Source organism: Thunnus maccoyii, chromosome 1 (assembly GCF_910596095.1).
Source record: "Thunnus maccoyii chromosome 1, fThuMac1.1, whole genome shotgun sequence".
NCBI classification, from domain to species: domain Eukaryota; kingdom Metazoa; phylum Chordata; class Actinopteri; order Scombriformes; family Scombridae; genus Thunnus; species Thunnus maccoyii.
In genome coordinates, this window is record NC_056533.1 from 61,436 (window position 1) to 80,518 (window position 19,083).

At 41.9% G+C, this 19,083-nt stretch overlaps 1 protein-coding gene across 1 annotated transcript in view; it reads left to right on the plus strand.

Moving 5' to 3' along the window:
* Window positions 1-19,083, plus strand: part of vps35 (VPS35 retromer complex component) — a 58,934-nt gene that overhangs the window by 17,133 nt on the left and 22,718 nt on the right. Inside the window, exons 5-6 of the mRNA XM_042404114.1 lie at window positions 1,895-2,077; window positions 7,652-7,871. Of these exons, the coding sequence (XP_042260048.1) occupies window positions 1,895-2,077; window positions 7,652-7,871 (403 nt within the window). The remainder of the gene's footprint in view (window positions 1-1,894; window positions 2,078-7,651; window positions 7,872-19,083) is intronic.

Sequence of the window (19,083 nt, forward strand, 5' to 3'; positions counted from 1 at the left end):
ATTAGGAAAGAGAATACAAGACACTGTTCTGATTGATTAGCTTCCGGGAGGACTTCTTGTGGTTCAGTGCAAAGATCTTAAAGCTATAATATTTGTACATGAGAAATTGTTCAATAAAAAAAATATCCTGGTGGTTCTGGAGGCTATATGCTAACAGTTGTAGTTGGATTTTACTTTTTTCCTTCGTTCTTTACTCAAAAAATAAACTTCTCAAATTCATCCATACATGTTCAAGTCTGAATCTGATCCAAAATATGAGTGAACAACGTGAACAATACATGGAAAAACCTTAGCAACAACCCTAGCAACAAAAGCTACAAATAGACGTTGTCATATTAAAACCCTTAAATGCTTTAACAAACTTTATGATCAATGGTTCAATCAGTTTGATGTGGGTTTAGAGTCTCAGCACACAATAATTGACAGCTGAAAATGTTTTAAGTTGTTTGGCTGATCATTCTTCAGAGAAGAAAAATCGGCCTTGCAGGGTCTCTTCATGATCCCCTGGCATTTCATTGGATAGGTGATAGTGAAGAGGCAGGCAGGAAACAAGAGGACAGAGAAAGCGGCATGACAGGCAATAAAGGTTCTCAGCTAGAGCCGAACCAGGGATACCATGGCCACATGGCATGCGTGCAACCATTCAGCTATCATTTGCCCTGCTGATGAATAATACTTAAATTCTATAGTGACAGTGTCTTTTAAGTGAAGCTTTGCCTGTGTACTCTGCTGCCATCTAATGAGTGTCTGCTATATTTTGATGGCAAACAGCAGGACAGACATGTTAGAGATACAATGAAACATAGAGATACAGTTTAGAGATTTTTTTAGTGAGGAAATCAATCTGAAACTGTTTAAGTGGGGGGGCAGAGGAATAAGATTGTTAGAAAGGTTTGTAATGGGACTATGGGAATAGGAAGTTCAGAATTTCTTGTTTGATAGAAGTTCTTATACTAGGTGTAAAATAATTTTACCTTACCTTATTCTTGTTGTGATATGCATATTTAGTGACAGAACAATGCACCACTGCCATTTATTTGCTGGATTAATTACTATACCTAGTGGGTAACAGAAGAGACTAAGGCTTAGCAGAAAGTGGCTGGCTTTAGACAGCAAATACATGTGGTGTTGTGTGTTTCTGACATATTGTAAATAGTTTCTTGTTTGTTCTTCTGTGGAGTGTTTAATTACTACCTGTGTAGGAAATACTCATTTTACCTAACCTACACTTGACATTACTCTGCTGTGCAAATATGCCAATTATCATGCTGGTTAGTAGTTTCCTGCTTTTCTTGTCTTTGTTCATGTGATATTTAACTTCACCTAGTAGATTGTATCTTGAGTTATATAAGTGCCCTGTGTTTTGGGGTAGTTTTAAAATGCTGAATTACTGCCTGCAACTCATGTTCAGTGCAACAATTCTATTAACTGAATGTTTGCTAATTAAGCGCTGCATCGTTAGGGGTAAGCTACCATGTCTGGTTAAAGCCACCAGATATCACTGTTAATATTAGTTAATTCACCTTGTCGTAATAGGTTTGTATAGTAAAGAAGGTTTAATGTAGCTGCTGTCAGTTTGGTGTAAAGATTCACTTATACCTATTATATATTGATTTCACTGTAGTTATATTATTACTGTCACAAACATTGTTGTTGAATTTGTTAGAATCAAGTTAGGAAATTATCCATACCTAAGCTTTCATGACATTGAGCCATTGTGTTTTCTACCCCCAGCTGCACACACATCCTTGATTGTGTGTCATGCATGACCCTATATGAAAAGATGTCAGGCTTCATAGAGATTTTATTTTGGGGGTTATACTTAAATACAAGTATTGGGAAATGTGAACCTCTAATTGGATCAAGTCTCTTTGCTTTGTCCCTCTCTCCCCAGCTATCTGCTAATCACAGTGGGTGTGGTGTACGTTCGCTCCTTCCCCCAGTCTCGTAAGGACATTCTAAAGGACCTGGTCGAGATGTGTCGCGGTGTCCAGCATCCACTCAGGGGCCTCTTCCTCAGAAACTATCTGTTGCAGTGCACCCGCAACATACTGCCAGATGATGGAGAACAGTCAGAGTAAGCAAGTCGAGCTTTTTCTTTTTGTGTCTCATCCTGAACACTTCCCCTTACCATGCTATTCTGCATTGTAAACAGATTCTAATTTACGAAAATGAGATACTACAATCAGAATTCACTCAGCAGTTATTGACCATCCCCCCGCCACTTTAGGTTTGAATAAGGACCAGTCCTATAAATAACCGCCTATGGAAAAATTTTGGAAAAATGTGGAATAATGAAAGGTTTTGGAAAAGTTATTACAAATACTTTGATAAATTAAAGAGTATGGTCTTGACCTGCTTTATGTGAAAAGTGCCCTGACATAACTTTTGTTATGATTTGGCACTATATAAATAAAATTGAATTGAACTGAATTGAATAAATATTTTAACACAGGAAATAACAGTTTTAAACATGACATGTATTTTTTTAAATCACACAATAGAGCAGACATACAATGACTCAGGTATGATAATCACAGGTGTAGTAGACTACAGTAGTGAGCCTATAATGTCTTGCTTGGAGGGACATCCATACAGCTTTGCAAAATGTTGCTTGAATGGACAAATATTTGGCATTTGGAACATGGGAGGGGTAGCGGGGCAGATGTGGCTCAGGAGGTAGAGCGGGTCGTCCTCTAATCAGTTGATCAGCCGTTGGCTTCCTGGCTCCTCCAGTCCGCATGTCGAAGTGTCCTTGGGCAAGATACTGAACTCCAAATTGCTCCTGAAGGCTGTGCCATCAGTGTATGAATGTGTGTGAATGGTTAGGTCCCTCTGATGGGCTGGTTTGCACCTTGTATGGTAGCCCCTGTACCCATTCAGCGTATGAACTCATAGTGTAAAAGCGCTTTGAGTGGTCAGAAGACTATAAAGGCGCCATACACAGTGTTTCCTATGGAACAAGAGGTTTGCCGTGGGGGCAATGTGAAAGGAGGGGGGGGGACGGGGGACGGGGGACGGAGGGGGATGTACAGAAAAACACGGACACAAAAGGTGACCATTTACTGCATACTGCCTATAGAAACCGAGTACAATTAGCTGTAAACCATTAGGGATGTTCTTAATTATGTAAATATTATTTATTTAATTTTGACTGATTAATACTATCAGTTAAACAGTTAAAGTTGGATCGCAGGACTTTGGATTTGTCCCAGTATGTCTGAGTATGCTGCCAGTACACCACTGGCCGTAACCTACTGTTGTGGCTGTAAAATGGCGGATAAATAGTTTTGAGCATCACACAAACTTTGAGGCTGAGGTCTGAAAATTGTGACTACAAGTTTCCGTTTTGTTAAGCTGTTGGCTGTTTTTGATCATGAATAAGCCGGAGGAGGAGGAGGAGGAGGAGGAGGTTTTCGTTTCAACACTCTCGTCGCTGGAGGATTCAATGTGTGTTTTTGTTTGTTAATCTGTTCATACATTACACAGTCTGGCTACTATTTGCGATTGTTTTAATAAGTTCTAAAATATTTTCCTACACATGAGATCTAGGCTATTATGCCGGTTAAAGAGTGCACTCAGTGCGGGAGGATTAAATGTGTGTTTTCGTTTTGTTAATGTTTCTGTTCATTAGGAAGTCTGGCTACTATTTGCTGTTTACTTAAACATTTATTTAAGTTGAATATTTGTCGTGTTGGCCTATTGGTCTATTTTACTCTGTCTGTTTTACTCCATTCACAGCAGAGCTGCAGATGTGATGATGTGTAAATCCTCATGTTCAGTTGTTTATGCTGCTATTTGCATATGTAAAAATGAAGCCTTTCTTATGAAAAAAAAAAGTTTGCTGTATTGGTATATTTTTTAATGGGTCACAGACACTCGTCCATTCTAAATAGTAGCCTACATTTTAATCTTGTCGGTTAACGAGTGTTGGCTATTGGTCAGAATCGGTCAAATCAATAACAGCAGTCAACGTCAGACAACCTTATCATACTTAAGCAGTTACCTGGTGTTTCTGCGGTGGTGACAAAATGTTAAAAAATATACATATTAGCAGTTTGAATTAAACTGAAGCTCCTGCGCTCTCCGGGGAAAATATTACGCCAAACTCCCTTTAAGAAATATGACATATTAACAATTCCTAACGTGTCAGCAAAAACACTTAACTCTAGAAACACAAGGTAAAAGGCGTCATATGTCGACAGTATTCTTTTCAATTCAGCATCAATATAATGGTAAATGGTAAATGGCACTACTTGTATAGCACCTTTCTAGTCTTCCAACCACTCAAAGCGCTTTTACACTACAAATCACATTCACCCATTCACACACATTCATGCGCTGAATGGGTACAGGGGCTGCCATGCAAAGTCCCAACCTGCCCATCAGAGGAAATCTAATCATTCACACACATTCATACACTGATGGCACAGCCATCAGGAGCAATTAGGGGTTAAGTATCTTGCCCAAGGACACATCGACATGCAGACTGGAGGAGCCGGGAATCAAACCCTCGATCTTCTGATTACTGGACGACCCGCTCTACCTCCTGAGCCACAGCCGCCCCCTTATCCATAAAGATAAACTGTAATTTGCATACAGACCTTACATTTTGCATTATTTTTGCCTCAACTTGCTCCCACCCTCCGTTTGTTAGCTGCGCTGTTTTAGTGGGAGAAGACAGTGGGAATGAGAGGAGAACCATTTAAAAAAATAAGATTTCTCACTAAAATATGTGACACTGAATTAACACTGTAAATTCACCACTGTTAATTAACCACTGTAATTAACACTGTTAATTCACTGTCTATCGTGCGCGTGTGTGACGGTATTTGAGGAGTTTTTTCGGCCGTTGCCATAGTAACTACGCAGTTTGCTGCTTCATGGTTGGTGCTGGGGAGAGTCAAAAGGGTTGTCATATGTGGGGGCATATGAAAAACTAAAGGCAGAGACTCATCAGCCAGACATTTCTCCGTTCTCTGTTACTTAACACTAAAATGAGAATTGCTGGTCCACCTTAAAAGTCAATCCACCTTAAGTGAACCTGGTCAAGTTAAGCTAACGTATTGTTGCTAACTTCGGGCTAACCCCCTTTGATAGATGAGTATTTTCTTTGTCTTGAGGAGCTGCAGCATTTATTAACTGACACACAGCCTGTAATGTACATTTACTGCCAGATTGACAACTTACTGCTAAACTTTTCCTCTGGTCCGCTCATGTTCACATCATGTTTCTGCCACTTGCCCTCTGCGCTCGTGCAACTACACGCACACATTTACACACACATAGACACACACGCACTGCCATATTCCTTAATGGAGCTACGATACTCTTGTACCTTTCATGTAGATGTCCTTTGAAGAACAAAGAGAGGGAGGATGACTAAAAAAATCCACAATAACGTAGGGTGTTATTGTGCTCGCACAGTGTGCGAGTGAAAATCATTAGCAGCCCGTTGATATTAATGATCATCTGAAATTTTTGCAGTGGCGGTGCGCCGACTTTCTCTCATGTGCAGCCTTTTCTTGGCTTGCTTCACCTGCAAACTTCACATTATTGAAAGAGCTCTCCCATAAAACAGCTCAACACCCCAGTGAGAGCGATATTTGGAATATTATGTCATTCAAAAAGGTTATGCTAGTGCAGCTAACTAGAAGATCCCACTGGACCATGCACAGCCAGTTAAACAATCTCTTCAAAGTCTATCGTATTAATCATATTCATATAAATCCCAGAATGAATGACATTAAAGGTGGACAGAATAAATACTAAATTATAAATATATATATAAATTAAGCTTAAGTTAGTTTACAGCAAAAGCTAATGCTAGCATTATTGAGTTCCCAATATAATCTTAATTATGTTCACCTTTAATATATTCCATTTTGGGGTTTTTACCAATTAATACATGAGTTTTTACAGAAGTCATTTTACCTGGTTCTAAGAGGACATCAGTGTGAACAGCTCTGTGGTCCAGTGAGATCTTCGAGCTAGCAGCTGGCTAGTTGTTGACAGTGATATGATTGACTGAACAGCCTAACCAACTGGATTCACTGTAGCAGCTCCAACAATGCTGATTGATCAAAAGTTGAAGGTCCCGCCCCTCCTTCTTTCAAAGCTCAGTGTACAGAACTGCAACAAGTGTTTTCTCTAACAGGTTGTGAATACAGGCTTGCAGACTGTATCTGAATGCACAAACTTGCAAAACAGAGTTTGCAGGCAGACACCAAAATGTTTAGTCTACATGTATGTATATGCAAGCTTGCAGCACAGAATTTACAGTTATAAACATAAATGTACAAGTTTACCAAACTAAGGTTACAGATACAAATCCTGATGTCAAGTACACCTTTTTGAATGATATAATTTTCCATATTTGTGGCATTGGGAGGCTTTGTTGTCCCTGATGCCCACACTAAAGCTGTTGTTTGTAGCAGCACAGACAGTAACAACATCACATTCAGTAACAACGTCATGTTATTATGCATGTTATGCACAGTCACACACAAGCAAAAACTGAATTATACAAACTGCAACAGAGACTCGCCATCAACTGGTAATGTTACAGCACATCAGTCACCGTGGCTGGTAGGTTGAGCAAATTCACCAGTCACTTCACAAATTCACCAGTCACTTTACAAATTCACCAGCATTTGGCCGGTGACCGCTGCTAATTTCTAATTTCTGGTCCTGATGTTGTTGAAAATTATTGATCTTAATTCATTATATGAACTTTTCATGTTTACTTGGGCTGTCACTTTTTCCAAAAATCAAGTTCCAACGAATTTAAAATGACATGCAATTTGTTTGAACGAATTTGAATTTACAGCCCTCCATTCAGTACCATGTAATGTGTAATGCATGCAATTCAACTTTAACAATGAATGACAACTATATTTCCATTATTTTTTAACTTTCCATTACACAAGCTTAATGTCACATTCTTCCAGCAATCGAATGTTAAATTGGATGTATTCATATATCATGTCAAATCACAGACAACAAGAGAGAATTCTGATAGCTTTGAACTAAAAATGTAGCAACAAAACAAACAGGTAAAACAAAACAACTTATAGGCAAGCCGAACAACCAGACTTAGTTGCTATTGCATATTATTAGCCAGAAACACAAGTCTCAGGTACACACAGGTATTTACGAGCCAGCTCTGAGAGTGGTGGGTATCTATAGCACCCTGTACTAAGACAGCCCTAATGTGACAAATCACAGTGATTGGTCATGAGAATTAATTTAAAATCATGGAAAAGTCCTGGTTATACATTATTATAATAATAATTAGTGAGTTATTGATAGATTAGATAGATTTTTTTCTTTGGACAGATAGCAGTTTCCCCCTGCTTCCAGTCTTAATACAAAACTGAGCTAACCATTTCTTGACTCCAGCTCTGTACTTCACTCACAGAAGTATGATTGATCTGAACATGAACTTTGTTAATGTTGAAATATTCCTTAAAAAGATATTTCATGGTGGAAACATCTTCCTATGTAATCACTGCATCACACTGTGTCATCCATCCCTACACTTTAGATGCCTCGCAAACATAGATGTCACAATGTATCAGTGTGTTTTTAACCTAGTCTTTGAAAATTTTACATGCATCCATGTACTAAACTTGTGGCCTTTACTCCACAGAGGATCGGAGGAGATGACTGGTGATATCAATGACTCCATCGACTTTGTCCTTCTGAACTTTGCGGAAATGAACAAGTTATGGGTTCGAATGCAGCATCAGGGTCACAGCCGAGATCGAGAGAAGAGAGAAAAGGAACGACAAGAGCTAAGGATTCTGGTGGGCACCAACCTGGTTCGCCTCAGCCAGCTGGAGGGTGTCAATGTGGAAAAGTACAAACAGGTTTGTCTATGGTTGGCACTCATTTCTTCTAATGGGTTAACATATATATGTATATTTACATATATATGTATGTATGGGAGATGTATGTGTGTGTGTGTGTGTGTGTGTGTCTGTGTGTGTGTGTGTGTATATATATATATATATATATATACACCCTTTTTTAAAAAAACAAAATTTTCTCTGTATTAAGTTGAAACTTACAGAAGTATATGGTATCCATTATATATATTCTTTGTTTCACATTTAATATACAGTGGCAATCGCTTATAGTGCTCACAGTTACAGTGATCAACCGCATATGTAGATCAAAAAGCTCAGGACAGAGTCATTCCTATACATTTGCTGTTTAAATAATTTGCTTTTGGTAATCAAGTAGTCCGCTTACAGTGCTCACTTTGGGTCTTTTCATGTATGAAAACATATGGGAAAAAAATTTTAACTTTAACTTTTCTTTTTACCTTACTCCCGTAATACACGTGTGATGTGTATTTAGCGGCCACAGCACCTCTGCAGGGATGTGTGGAGGTGCAGGGTGGGGGTGTTTTTTTGTAACCATAGTGAAACAATCAGAAAATAATGTTTTATTCCTCTCATTCACTGGCTTTCTCGCTACCACTCCTCGCTCTCTTCATCCACTCTTCAGCTCACTCTACCACTGCTTCTCTCTCTCTCTCTCTCTCTCTCTCTCTCTCTCTCTCTCTCTCTCTCTCTCTCTCTCTCTCTCTCCCTCTCTCCCTCTCTATCTCTCTCTTTCTCGTCTTTTTTAAAATGAGTCGGGAAGCCGACAGCAAAGCTTAACTTTACTTTTAACTTTAAATGAAACATCAACTTTAAACATCAAATGAAGACAGATGTCCTCCCCTCTTCCTAGTAATGTTTTTGTCTTCCAGTTGTACAGCATTACAGATTGCATTTCTACAAAAGTCGATTCTGGTTCAACTTTCTCGCTGCAGCGCCCCTGTGGCCCCTTCCCCACAGCCTAACGCACATTGCACAACCCGTCTGCTGCCAGCTGGTGACCTGAGGCTGATGCTGTGTGCACATTGAAATCATAACAAAAGAAAGGAAGTCATTACTCTCAATGACAAATGTAGCCTCCTTGAAGCTTATGACAAACTGCTAAAAACGAGCCAACAAGATGCAGCAGCAAAACAACAAGCATTTGAAACAACTCTACTGTATTTTAAAACAGTCAATAAATTTCAGTAAATAGAGAAGCTGCCCGTTTCATTACTTTATATTCATGTAATAAATATAAACATAGCACAAAAAGTAAGGAAATTTGTGTTTGGTAGATTATTATGTTGTAACAATGCTTCTTGGCAATAAATCTTATACTGTTGGAAAGCCTGTTTATTTCCCTTTTAATGGTGCCACATTTGTAAGGAACATGCATTTGTGGGATGAGCAACAGAGCTGAGTATGTGGGTTGCGCCCATGAAAAATTTGCCAAATCTTCTCTGCCAATGCCAAACAGCTTATTCTGCCATTGACATTGTTTGGTGGATTGGATGATTGAAGATGGAAGAAACAAGACATATTGGCAATTTAACAATTTATTCATTTAACAAACAGGAGCCTCAGTAGCGTGTGGAAGAACCATACACAGACACAACAGCCTGGCACCTCCTCCTCATGCTGGTCACCAGCCTGGTCACACACTGCTGTGGGATGGCATCCCATTCTTCAACCAGCATTTGTCACAAGTCAGCCAACATGGTTGAGTTGGTCACTCTGGCACGAACAGCACACCCAAGCTGATCCCACAAGTGTTCAATGGGGTTGAGGTCAGGATTGCTGGCAGGCCGTTCCATCCTCTCCACTCCCAAATTCTGGAGGTAAACTCCGCCTTGTGGGGGCGAGTATTGTCATCTTGGAGGATAGAGTTCGGTCCCAGACTGTGGAGATATGGGATTGCCACTGGTTGCAGAATCTCATTTCAATATCTCTCTGCATTGAGATTGCCTCCAATGATGACAAGCCTCGTTTTTCCAGTGAGGGAGATGCCGCCCCACACCATCACACTGCCTCCACCAAAAGATGTTACTCTATCGGTGCAGCAATCAGCATAGCATTCTCCACATCTTCTCCACACTTTGACCCTATGATCCAACTGCCGTAGGCAGAATCTGGACTCATCGCTGAACATAATGTTCCTCCACATGTTCTGGTTCCAGTGCATGTGTTGCCAACACCAGTGCAAATGGGCCTGATGGTGAAAGGCAGTCATGGCAGGCCTCCTGGCAGCCCTGGGGGTACCAGATGTTCAAAACAAGAATCAATAGCAACAGCAAAATAAGCTGTCTGGCATTGGCAGAGAAGATTTGGCAAATTTTTCATTGGCGCAAGCCACATACTCAGCTCTGCTGCTCATCCCACAAATGCATGTTCCTTACAAATGTGGCACCATTTAAAAGGGAAATAAACAGGCTTTCCAACGGTATAAGATTTATTGCCAAGAAGCATTGTTACAACAAAAAAATCATCTACCAAACACAAATTTCCTCACTTTTTGTGCTATGTTTACAAATGTCAATTAGACAGTAATCTGCATGAGAAATTAAGAAAAAGAAAAAAAATAGGTTATACTAATCATCCTCTTAGAGTGATCAGTTTGACCCAGACAGATGTGATCACTGTAAGCAGTTTCCACTGCACTGAAACTTTGATTTACAACTTAACATTATTTAATTCAATAAAACAAATGAAAATGGCATGGCCAAAAATACTGGTACCCTTCACTTAATATTTTGTAGCACAGCCTTTGTGGACAATAACTGCAGTCAGGCACTTCCTGTAACTCTGAAAAGGTTTCTACACTCCACTGGTAGTTCAGCCCACTCTTTTTGAGCAAACTGCTCCAATTCTCTCAGGTTTAATGGGTGCTGTCTCCCACCTGGAAGTTTCAGCTCTTTCCACAGATGTTCAATGGGATTCAGATTAGGACTCTTAGCAGGTCACTTCAGAACAGTCCAACGTTTTCTTCTCATTCACTCTTGGGTGCTTTTTGATATATGTTTGGGGTCATTGTCCTGCTGGAGGACCCATGACCTGCGACTGAGACAAAGATTTCTGACACTGGGCTGTATGTTTCATTCCAAAATGCCTTGATAGTCTTCTGATTTCATTGTGCCCTGCAGGGGTTCAAGGCACCTGGTACCTGAAGCAGCAAAGCAACCCCAGAACGTCACTTAACCTCCTCCATGTTTTTCACAGTAGGCATGGTGTTCTTTTCTCTGAAGGCTTATTTTTTTCTTCTGTTCACAAAGGGTGGGTGTGATTTAACAAAAATCTCTAATTTTATTTCATCTGTCCAAAGCGCATTCTCCCAGAAGGACTGTGGCTCAACAAGTACTTTGGCAAAGTCCAGCCAGGCTTTTTTGTGTCTCCCTCTTGGAAATGGGCTCTTCCTGGGTCCTCTACCATGGAGCCCATTTTTATTCAGACAGTGACGGATAGCGCACCTTGAAACTATTGTACCTTGAGCTTGAAGATCACCTTGGATCTGTACTGAAGTTTTCCTTGGTTCTTTCTTAACCATTCGAGCAATCCTTCTGTTCCATCTCAGGGCTGTTTTCCTCTTGTGACCATGTCCAGAGATGTTGGCTACAGTTCCATGGGCCTGAAACTTCTTAATAATATTGGCAACAGTGGTCACAGGAACATGAAGTTCTTTGGAGATGGTCTTGTAATTTTTTCGTTGACCATGCTTGGCTATTACCTTTTTTCTAATGTCTTCAGACCACTCTCTAGTTTTCCTTCTGTTTTCCATATTCATTGTGATGCACACAGTGGCACAAAACAGCAGAGTGAGTTTTCTCCTTTTAAACTGCCTGCATGAGTGATTATAGGATCGAAAACACCTGTGATACTAATTAAAACGCATTAGTCTGCTTAAAGCATCACTACAAATCAATTATTTCTTACAACTTCTACAGGGTACCAATAATTTTGTCTAGGCTATTTCAGAATGTCTTTGTAGATTAAGTATGAATTCAGTTGTTTTCACAACTTTTTTGTTTTGTTCCACTGCAAATCAAACATAGACAAGCATTGATAATAAAATATCTTTTAATTTCAACACTGTTCACTGGAACAAGACATAGGCGGACAAGAGCAGAGAATATGGATCTTTTGGAATGCTTTCATACAAGTGACCCCAGTGAGAGGGGCTTCATGCGGAGTTTGTGGGATATATGGATGTTTCAAAACCCAACTTCTAAGATGACAGAACACCAGCCCAGTGTAGCAACATCTGCAAATGGCAACTGCTATCAAATTTAGAGATTGATGAGGTACAACGAACATGCCACAGCTAGGTAGAGCCAGTATGACATGTCAGAGGGGAGATATCATCATCATCCCCACACTCAGAGATTGGGTACCAAGCCCCAACAAGCCCTTATGACACAGATTCCCTTTACACAAGGGCGACTGACCTCAGATTGAAAATCATGACTAAACTGGACACCCGGCACCCCTGTAGCCGATTACCAAGGCTAGGTGACAAAGTACACTGGAGACTGCCAAGCAAAGGCTCACAGCTCTGGCTACCTGCCTGGAGAGATACAGAGGAAGCAGAAGCCAGGACAATAAAGACTGCAAGACCAGGCAGAGCAACCTGTGCACCGCCTGGATTGACCACAAGAAAGCCTACAACTCAATGCCACACACTGATACTGGAATGCTTGGAGATGTACAACATCAACAGGCTGTGGAAAACAACTCTGGAGGCCAACTCAAAGCCAATTGCACTAGTTACCATCAAGTGCGACATATAACAATGTGATGCACTATCCCTGGTGCTGTTCTGCATAGGCCTGAACCCCCTCAGCCAGATCACCACAAAGAGTGGCTATGGATACCTGTTCTGAAGTGGAACAACCATCAGTCATCTCTTCTACATGGATGACCTCAAGCTGTAGGCCAGGAAAGAGCGAGACATCAACTTACTGATCCATCTCACCAGGATCTACAGCAACGACATCGGAATGTCATTCAGACTAGATAAGTGTGGTCGGATGGTATCGAAGAGAGGGAAGGTGATCAGGAACGAGGGGTTGAGCTACCAGAAGGCAGCATTGCAGATGTTCAGGACAGCTACAAATACCTTGGGATCCCGCAGGCAAATGGGAACCTGGAGGAGGCCGCAAGGAAGTCAGCCACAGCCAAATACCTACACAGAGTAAGGCAGGTCCTGAAAAGTTGGCTGAATGGGAAGAACAAGATACGGGCCATCAACATGTACGCCTTGCCAGTCATCAGATACCCCGCTGGTATAATAAGCTGGCCAAAGGAGGAGATAGAGGCCACTGCTATCAAGACAAGAAAGCTCCTCACAATGTATGGAGGGTTTCATCCCAAGTCCAGCACCCAGTATTTTCTGGACGGATCCAGGTTTCAGTCAGGGCTAGTACCTGAATGTCTGTCATATTAGCAAGTGCTTGGATAAATTCTGTTTTGTTTGTAGCTGATTGGCAATTCCATAGGCCAAAAGTAAAGGAGGACTGCCACACAGCCACACATTTCTGCATCATCAGGTTAGGCTAACCCAGTGTTGCTAACTTTGGAGCTAATCCCCTTCACGTTTCCAGCTGTTGGGGAAACAACAGATGCAACTTTTCTTGGTCTTGACAAGTTGCAGCATTTATTAACTGACACACTGTTAACTGCCAGATTGACAACTTCCTGCTAACCCTTTCTTCTGCTCTGCTCGCATTCACTGTCATTTTTCTGACGCTCGCTCTCTCACTTAACCACTCACTCGCTTATGCACTGCCCTATTCCTTAAAAGGAGTTACGCTACCTGGAGTTACCCAGGCAACGACACAGACGTTAAATCATGTTTCAAAATATGATAGAGATGAGCTGCTAAGTGAATACCTCAGGCAGCAGAAATCCAATGATGTGGAGGAGGAGGAGGAACCATCATGGAAGGACAAGCCCCTACACGGCATGTACCACCAACAGATAGAAGCAGTGGCTGATATCAAGAGATCCTACCAGTGCTGGAAAAGGCTGGACTGAAAGACAGCACAGAAGCACTAATCATGGCAGCACAAGAACAGGCACTTAGTACAAGATCAATAGAGGCGGGGATCTACCACACCAGAGAGGACCCCAGGTGCAGGCTGTGCAAAGATGCTCCTGAGACAATTCAGTACATAATAGCAGAGTGTAAGATGCAGGCCGGAACAGTGTACATGGAACGCCATAACCAAATGGCTGGCATAGTGTACAGGAACATCTGCACTAAGTATGGGCTGGAAGTCCCAAGGTCAGAGTGGAAGACATCTCCTTAGGAAGTTGAGAATGGCCAAGCTAAGATCCTGTGGGACTTCCAGATCAAGACTGACAAACTGGTGATGGCTAACCAACCGGACATCATGTTGATCAACAAACAACAGAAGAAGGCAGTGGTGATAGATTTAGCAATCCAAAGCAACAGCAACATCAGGAAGAAGGAACACAAGAAGCTTGAAAAATACCAAGGGAGGAAAGAGGAGCTAGAAAAGATGTGGTGAGTAAAGGCAACAGTGGTGCCAGTGGTAATCGGCGCACTGGGGGCTGTGACCCACAAACTCGGAGAGCAGCTCCCGCAGATTCCAGGTACAAGATCTGAGGTCTCTGTCCAGAAGAGTGCAGTCCTAGGAACAGCTAAGATACTGCTCAGAACCCTCTGGTAGAGGACCCAAGCTTGAGAAAGACACACCACCCCTCATGGTGAATGGAGATATTTATATATATACAGTACAGACCAAAAGTTTGGACACACCTTCTCATTCAAAGAGTTTTCTTTATTTTCATGACTATGAAAATTGTAGATTCACACTGAAGGCATCAAAACTATGAATTAACACATGTGGAATTATATACTTAACAAAAAAGTGTGAAACAACTGAAAATATGTCTTATATCCTAGTTTCTTCAAAGTAGCCACCTTTTGCTTTGATTACTGCTTCGCACACTCTTGGCATTCTCTTGATGAGCTTCAAGAGGTAGTCACCTGAAATGGTCTTCCAACAGTCTTGAAGGAGTTCCCAGAGATGCTTAGCACTTGTTGGCCCTTTTGCCTTCACTCTGCGGTCCAGCTCACCCCAAACCATCTCGATTGGGTTCAGGTCCGGTGACTGTGGAGGCCAGGTCATCTGGCGCAGCACCCCATCACTCTCCTTCTTGGTCAAATAGCCCTTACACAGCCTGGAGGTGTGTTTGGGGTCATTGTCCTGTTGAAAAATAAATGATGGTCCAACTAAACGCAAACCGGATGGAATAGCATGCCGCTGCAAGATGCTGTGGTAGCCATGCTGGTTCAGTATGCCTTCAATTTGGAATAAATCCCCAACAGTGTCACCAGCAAAGCACCCCCACACCATCACACCTCCTCCTCCATGCTTCACGGTGGGAACCAGGCATGTAGAGTCCATCCGTTCACCTTTTCTGCGTCGCACAAAGACACGGTGGTTGGAACCAAAGATCTCATATTTGGACTCATCAGACCAAAGCACAGATTTCCACTGGTTTAACGTCCATTCCTTGTGTTCTTTAGCCCAAACAAGTCTCTTCTGCTTGTTGCCTGTCCTTAGCAGTGGTTTCCTAGCAGCTATTCTACCATGAAGGCCTGATTCACACAGTCTCCTCTTAACAGTTGTTCTAGAGATGTGTCTGCTGCTAGAACTCTGTGTGGCATTGACCTGGTCTCTAATCTGAGCTGCTGTTAACCTGCGATGTCTGAGGCTGGTGACTCGGATGAACTTATCCTCCGCAGCAGAGGTGACTCTTGGTCTTCCTTTCCTGGGGCGGTCCTCATGTGAGCCAGTTTCTTTGTAGCGCTTGATGGTTTTTGCGACTGCACTTGGGGACATATTCAAAGTTTTCCCAATTTTTCGGACTGACTGACATTCAGTTCTTAAAGTAATGATGGCCACTCGTTTTTCTTTACTTAGCTGCTTTTTTCTTGCCATAATACAAATTCTAACAGTCTATTCAGTAGGACTATCAGCTGTGTATCCACCTGACTTCTGCACAACACAACTGATGGTCCCAACCCCATTTATAAGGCAAGAAATCCCACTTATTAAACCTGACAGGGCACACCTGTGAAGTGAAAACCATTTCAGGTGACTACCTCTTGAAGCTCATCAAGAGAATGCAGAGTGTGTGCAAAGCAGTAATCAGAGCAAAAGGTGGCTACTTTGAAGAAACTAGAATATAAGGCGTATTTTCAGTTGTTTTACACTTTTTTGTTAAGTACATATTTCCACATGTGTTAATTCATAGTTTTGATGCCTTCAGTGTGAATCTACAATGTCAATAGTCATGAAAAGAAAGGAAACTCATTGAATGAGAAGGTGTGTCCAAACTTTTGGTCTGTACTGTATATATATATATATATATATCAATTTTATCAATCAATTTTTATTTATATAGCGCCATATCACAACAGAAGTCATCTCAAGGCACTTTTCACATAGAGCAGGTCAAGACCGTACTCTTTAATATACAGAGACCCAACAATTCCCCCATGAGCAAGCACTTGGCGACAGTGGTAAGGAAAAACTCCCCTTTAACGGGTAGAAACCTCAAGCAGACCCCGGCTCTTGGTGGGCGGCCATCTGCTTTGACCGGTTGGGTTGAGAGAGAGAAAGAGAGAGGGAAAGGGGGAGGGGGGACAGAAGAAAAAAAAAATCACAACAACAACAACAACAACAAGCACGAGCAGCAACAGCCAGGGAAGGATGCCATCAGGACTGTGAAGGACCGCGAAGGTTCGGCCCGGGACTTAGCTTTTCCTGTGAGATGAGAAAGCACAAAAAACTCCGGGGAAGAAGCAAAGTTAGTGACATGCATTGATGTTACATGAATGCATACAGATGGAGAGGAGGAGAGAGGAGCTCAGTGCATCATGGGAAGTCCCCCAGCAGTCTAGGCCTATAGCAGCATAACTAAGGGCTGATCCAAGGCGAGCCTGGTCGGCCCTAACTATAAGCTTTATCAAAAAGGAAAGTTTTAAGCCTACTCTTAAACATAGAGAGGGTGTCTGCACCCCGGACTGAATCCGGTAGATGGTTCCATAGAAGAGGAGCCTGATAGCTGAAGGCTCTGCCTCCCATTCTACTTTTAGAGACTGTAGGGACCACCAGTAAGCCTGCATACTGGGAGCGCAGTGTTCTAGTGGGATAATACGGTATTATGAGCTCTTCAAGACATGATGGTGCCTGACCATTAAGGGCTTTGTAAGTTAGGAGAAGGATTTTAAATTCTATTCTAAATTTAACAGGAAGCCAATGTAGTGAAGCTAAAATGGGAGAAATGTGGTCTCTTTTTCTAGTTTTAGTCAGAACACGTGCAGCTGCATTCTGGACCAGTTGGAGAGTCTTTAGAGACTTGTTAGGGCAGCCTGATAATAAGGAATTGCAATAATCCAGCCTAGAAGTAACAAATGCGTGAACTAGTTTTTCTGCATCTTTTAGGGACAGGATGTGCCTTTTTTTTTTTTGATATTACGTAAGTGAAAAAAGGCAGTCCTTGAGATTTGATTTATGTGGGAGTTAAAGGACATAATTGGGTGTCATCTGCGTAACAATGAAAATATATATAGAGAGAGAGAGAGAGAGAGAGAGAGAGAGAGAGAGAGAGAGAGAGAGAGAGAGAGAGAGAGAGAGAGAGAGAGAGAGAGAGAGAGAGAGAGAGAGAGAGAGAGAGAGAGAGAGAGAGAGAGAGAGAGAGACCTTTAGTTTCCTAGATGTTACCCTGGGGTCCGTTGTGGCCTCCTCCTCTTGGTGTGATCTTTGTTTTTCAACCGCTCCTGGGGAGGGTAACAATGGTGTCGGATGTCTTCAATTTGTACACGATCTGCCTGACAATCAACTGGTGGAGTCCAAACTCTTGAGAAATGTTTTTTAACCCATTCCAGCCTGGTGAGCATCAACAACTCTTCTTCTAAGGTCCTCAGAAATCTCCTGTGTTTGAGCCATGATGCACTTCCACAAATCTGTGTTTTGAAGCTCAGACTTTGATAGTGAGGACTGAGATTTCTCTTCTTCAAATAAGGCAGGGCCTCCCAGACTCACACTTGATTGTCATCCCATTGATTGAAACACCCAACTCTTATTTCCCCTTCAAATGAATTGATAATGGTAGAGGTTCACATACTTTTGCCACGCGCAAATATGTAACATTTGATCATTTTCCTCAATAAATAAAAGTGTAAGGTTTTTGTCTCATTTGTTTAACTGATGTCTCTTTATCTAGTTTTAGGACTTGAATGGAAATCTGATCACATTTTAGGTCATATTTATGCAGAAACAGCAAATTCTAGAATTCACAAACTTTCAAGCAGCACTGTTGTAATGATATGCCAAATGTCACATTTGGCATATCATTACAACATGTCACAGCCCTGCTGTGTTGGTAGTGCTCAGAGCCTGGTACAGAATCACTGCAGTTAAATGCGTACAATAGAATAAACTTAAAGCTAGAGATTACCTGAACCAGTCATAAGGATCAGTATCTGAGCCAGTCCGAGGATATGTTAATGGATTGATATGGGCTAAAAATAAACCTGATCCACCTTAGCCCATTGCTGTTGTGGCGCTGCTCTCCTTTACGAAAGCCTACAGTTCAAGCATTTTGCTGCATCCACAAGTGAAAATTAGTGTGTGAATGTGAAAAAATGATTTGGGCACTGAGTTTTGACACCAAGGTTGGCATCCATCTCAACATCGAAGGAAATGTCCTGGCCACATGGATCTTCTGGGGTTCCTAACCGCCCGGATGGAGGCCTTTTCTCCCCCCACTGAGGTCGACAGGAGGTTCCGGGTGCACCGGGCTGGTGCTGAGGGGCTTAAGAGGAGCTTCTACCCTTGGGCCAGCAGGATCCTGGATAGGATTGCTACATAGGACTGTCCTACGAGGCCGTTTATCGTACCACAGAGCATGTCTGTCAAAAACTGTGTCAAGTTTAAAGCAGTGTTTCATCAGCAAAAGGACCTGGGCTGTGTTTCATTGAGTGCTTTATGGACTACTGTTGGTACTCACTGTTGTATTGCCTGTACGTGTCTGCCTGGCCAGAGCAATCAACATTGATGGGAAACAGCTGGGACACCAAGTGATTGAGCTTGGGACAAATGCTGGCTCATGGCCAGTTGACGCTCCTACAGTGAGTTTTCATCATAACTTACTGGGATATTTTGCAATCTATTCCTCTGTC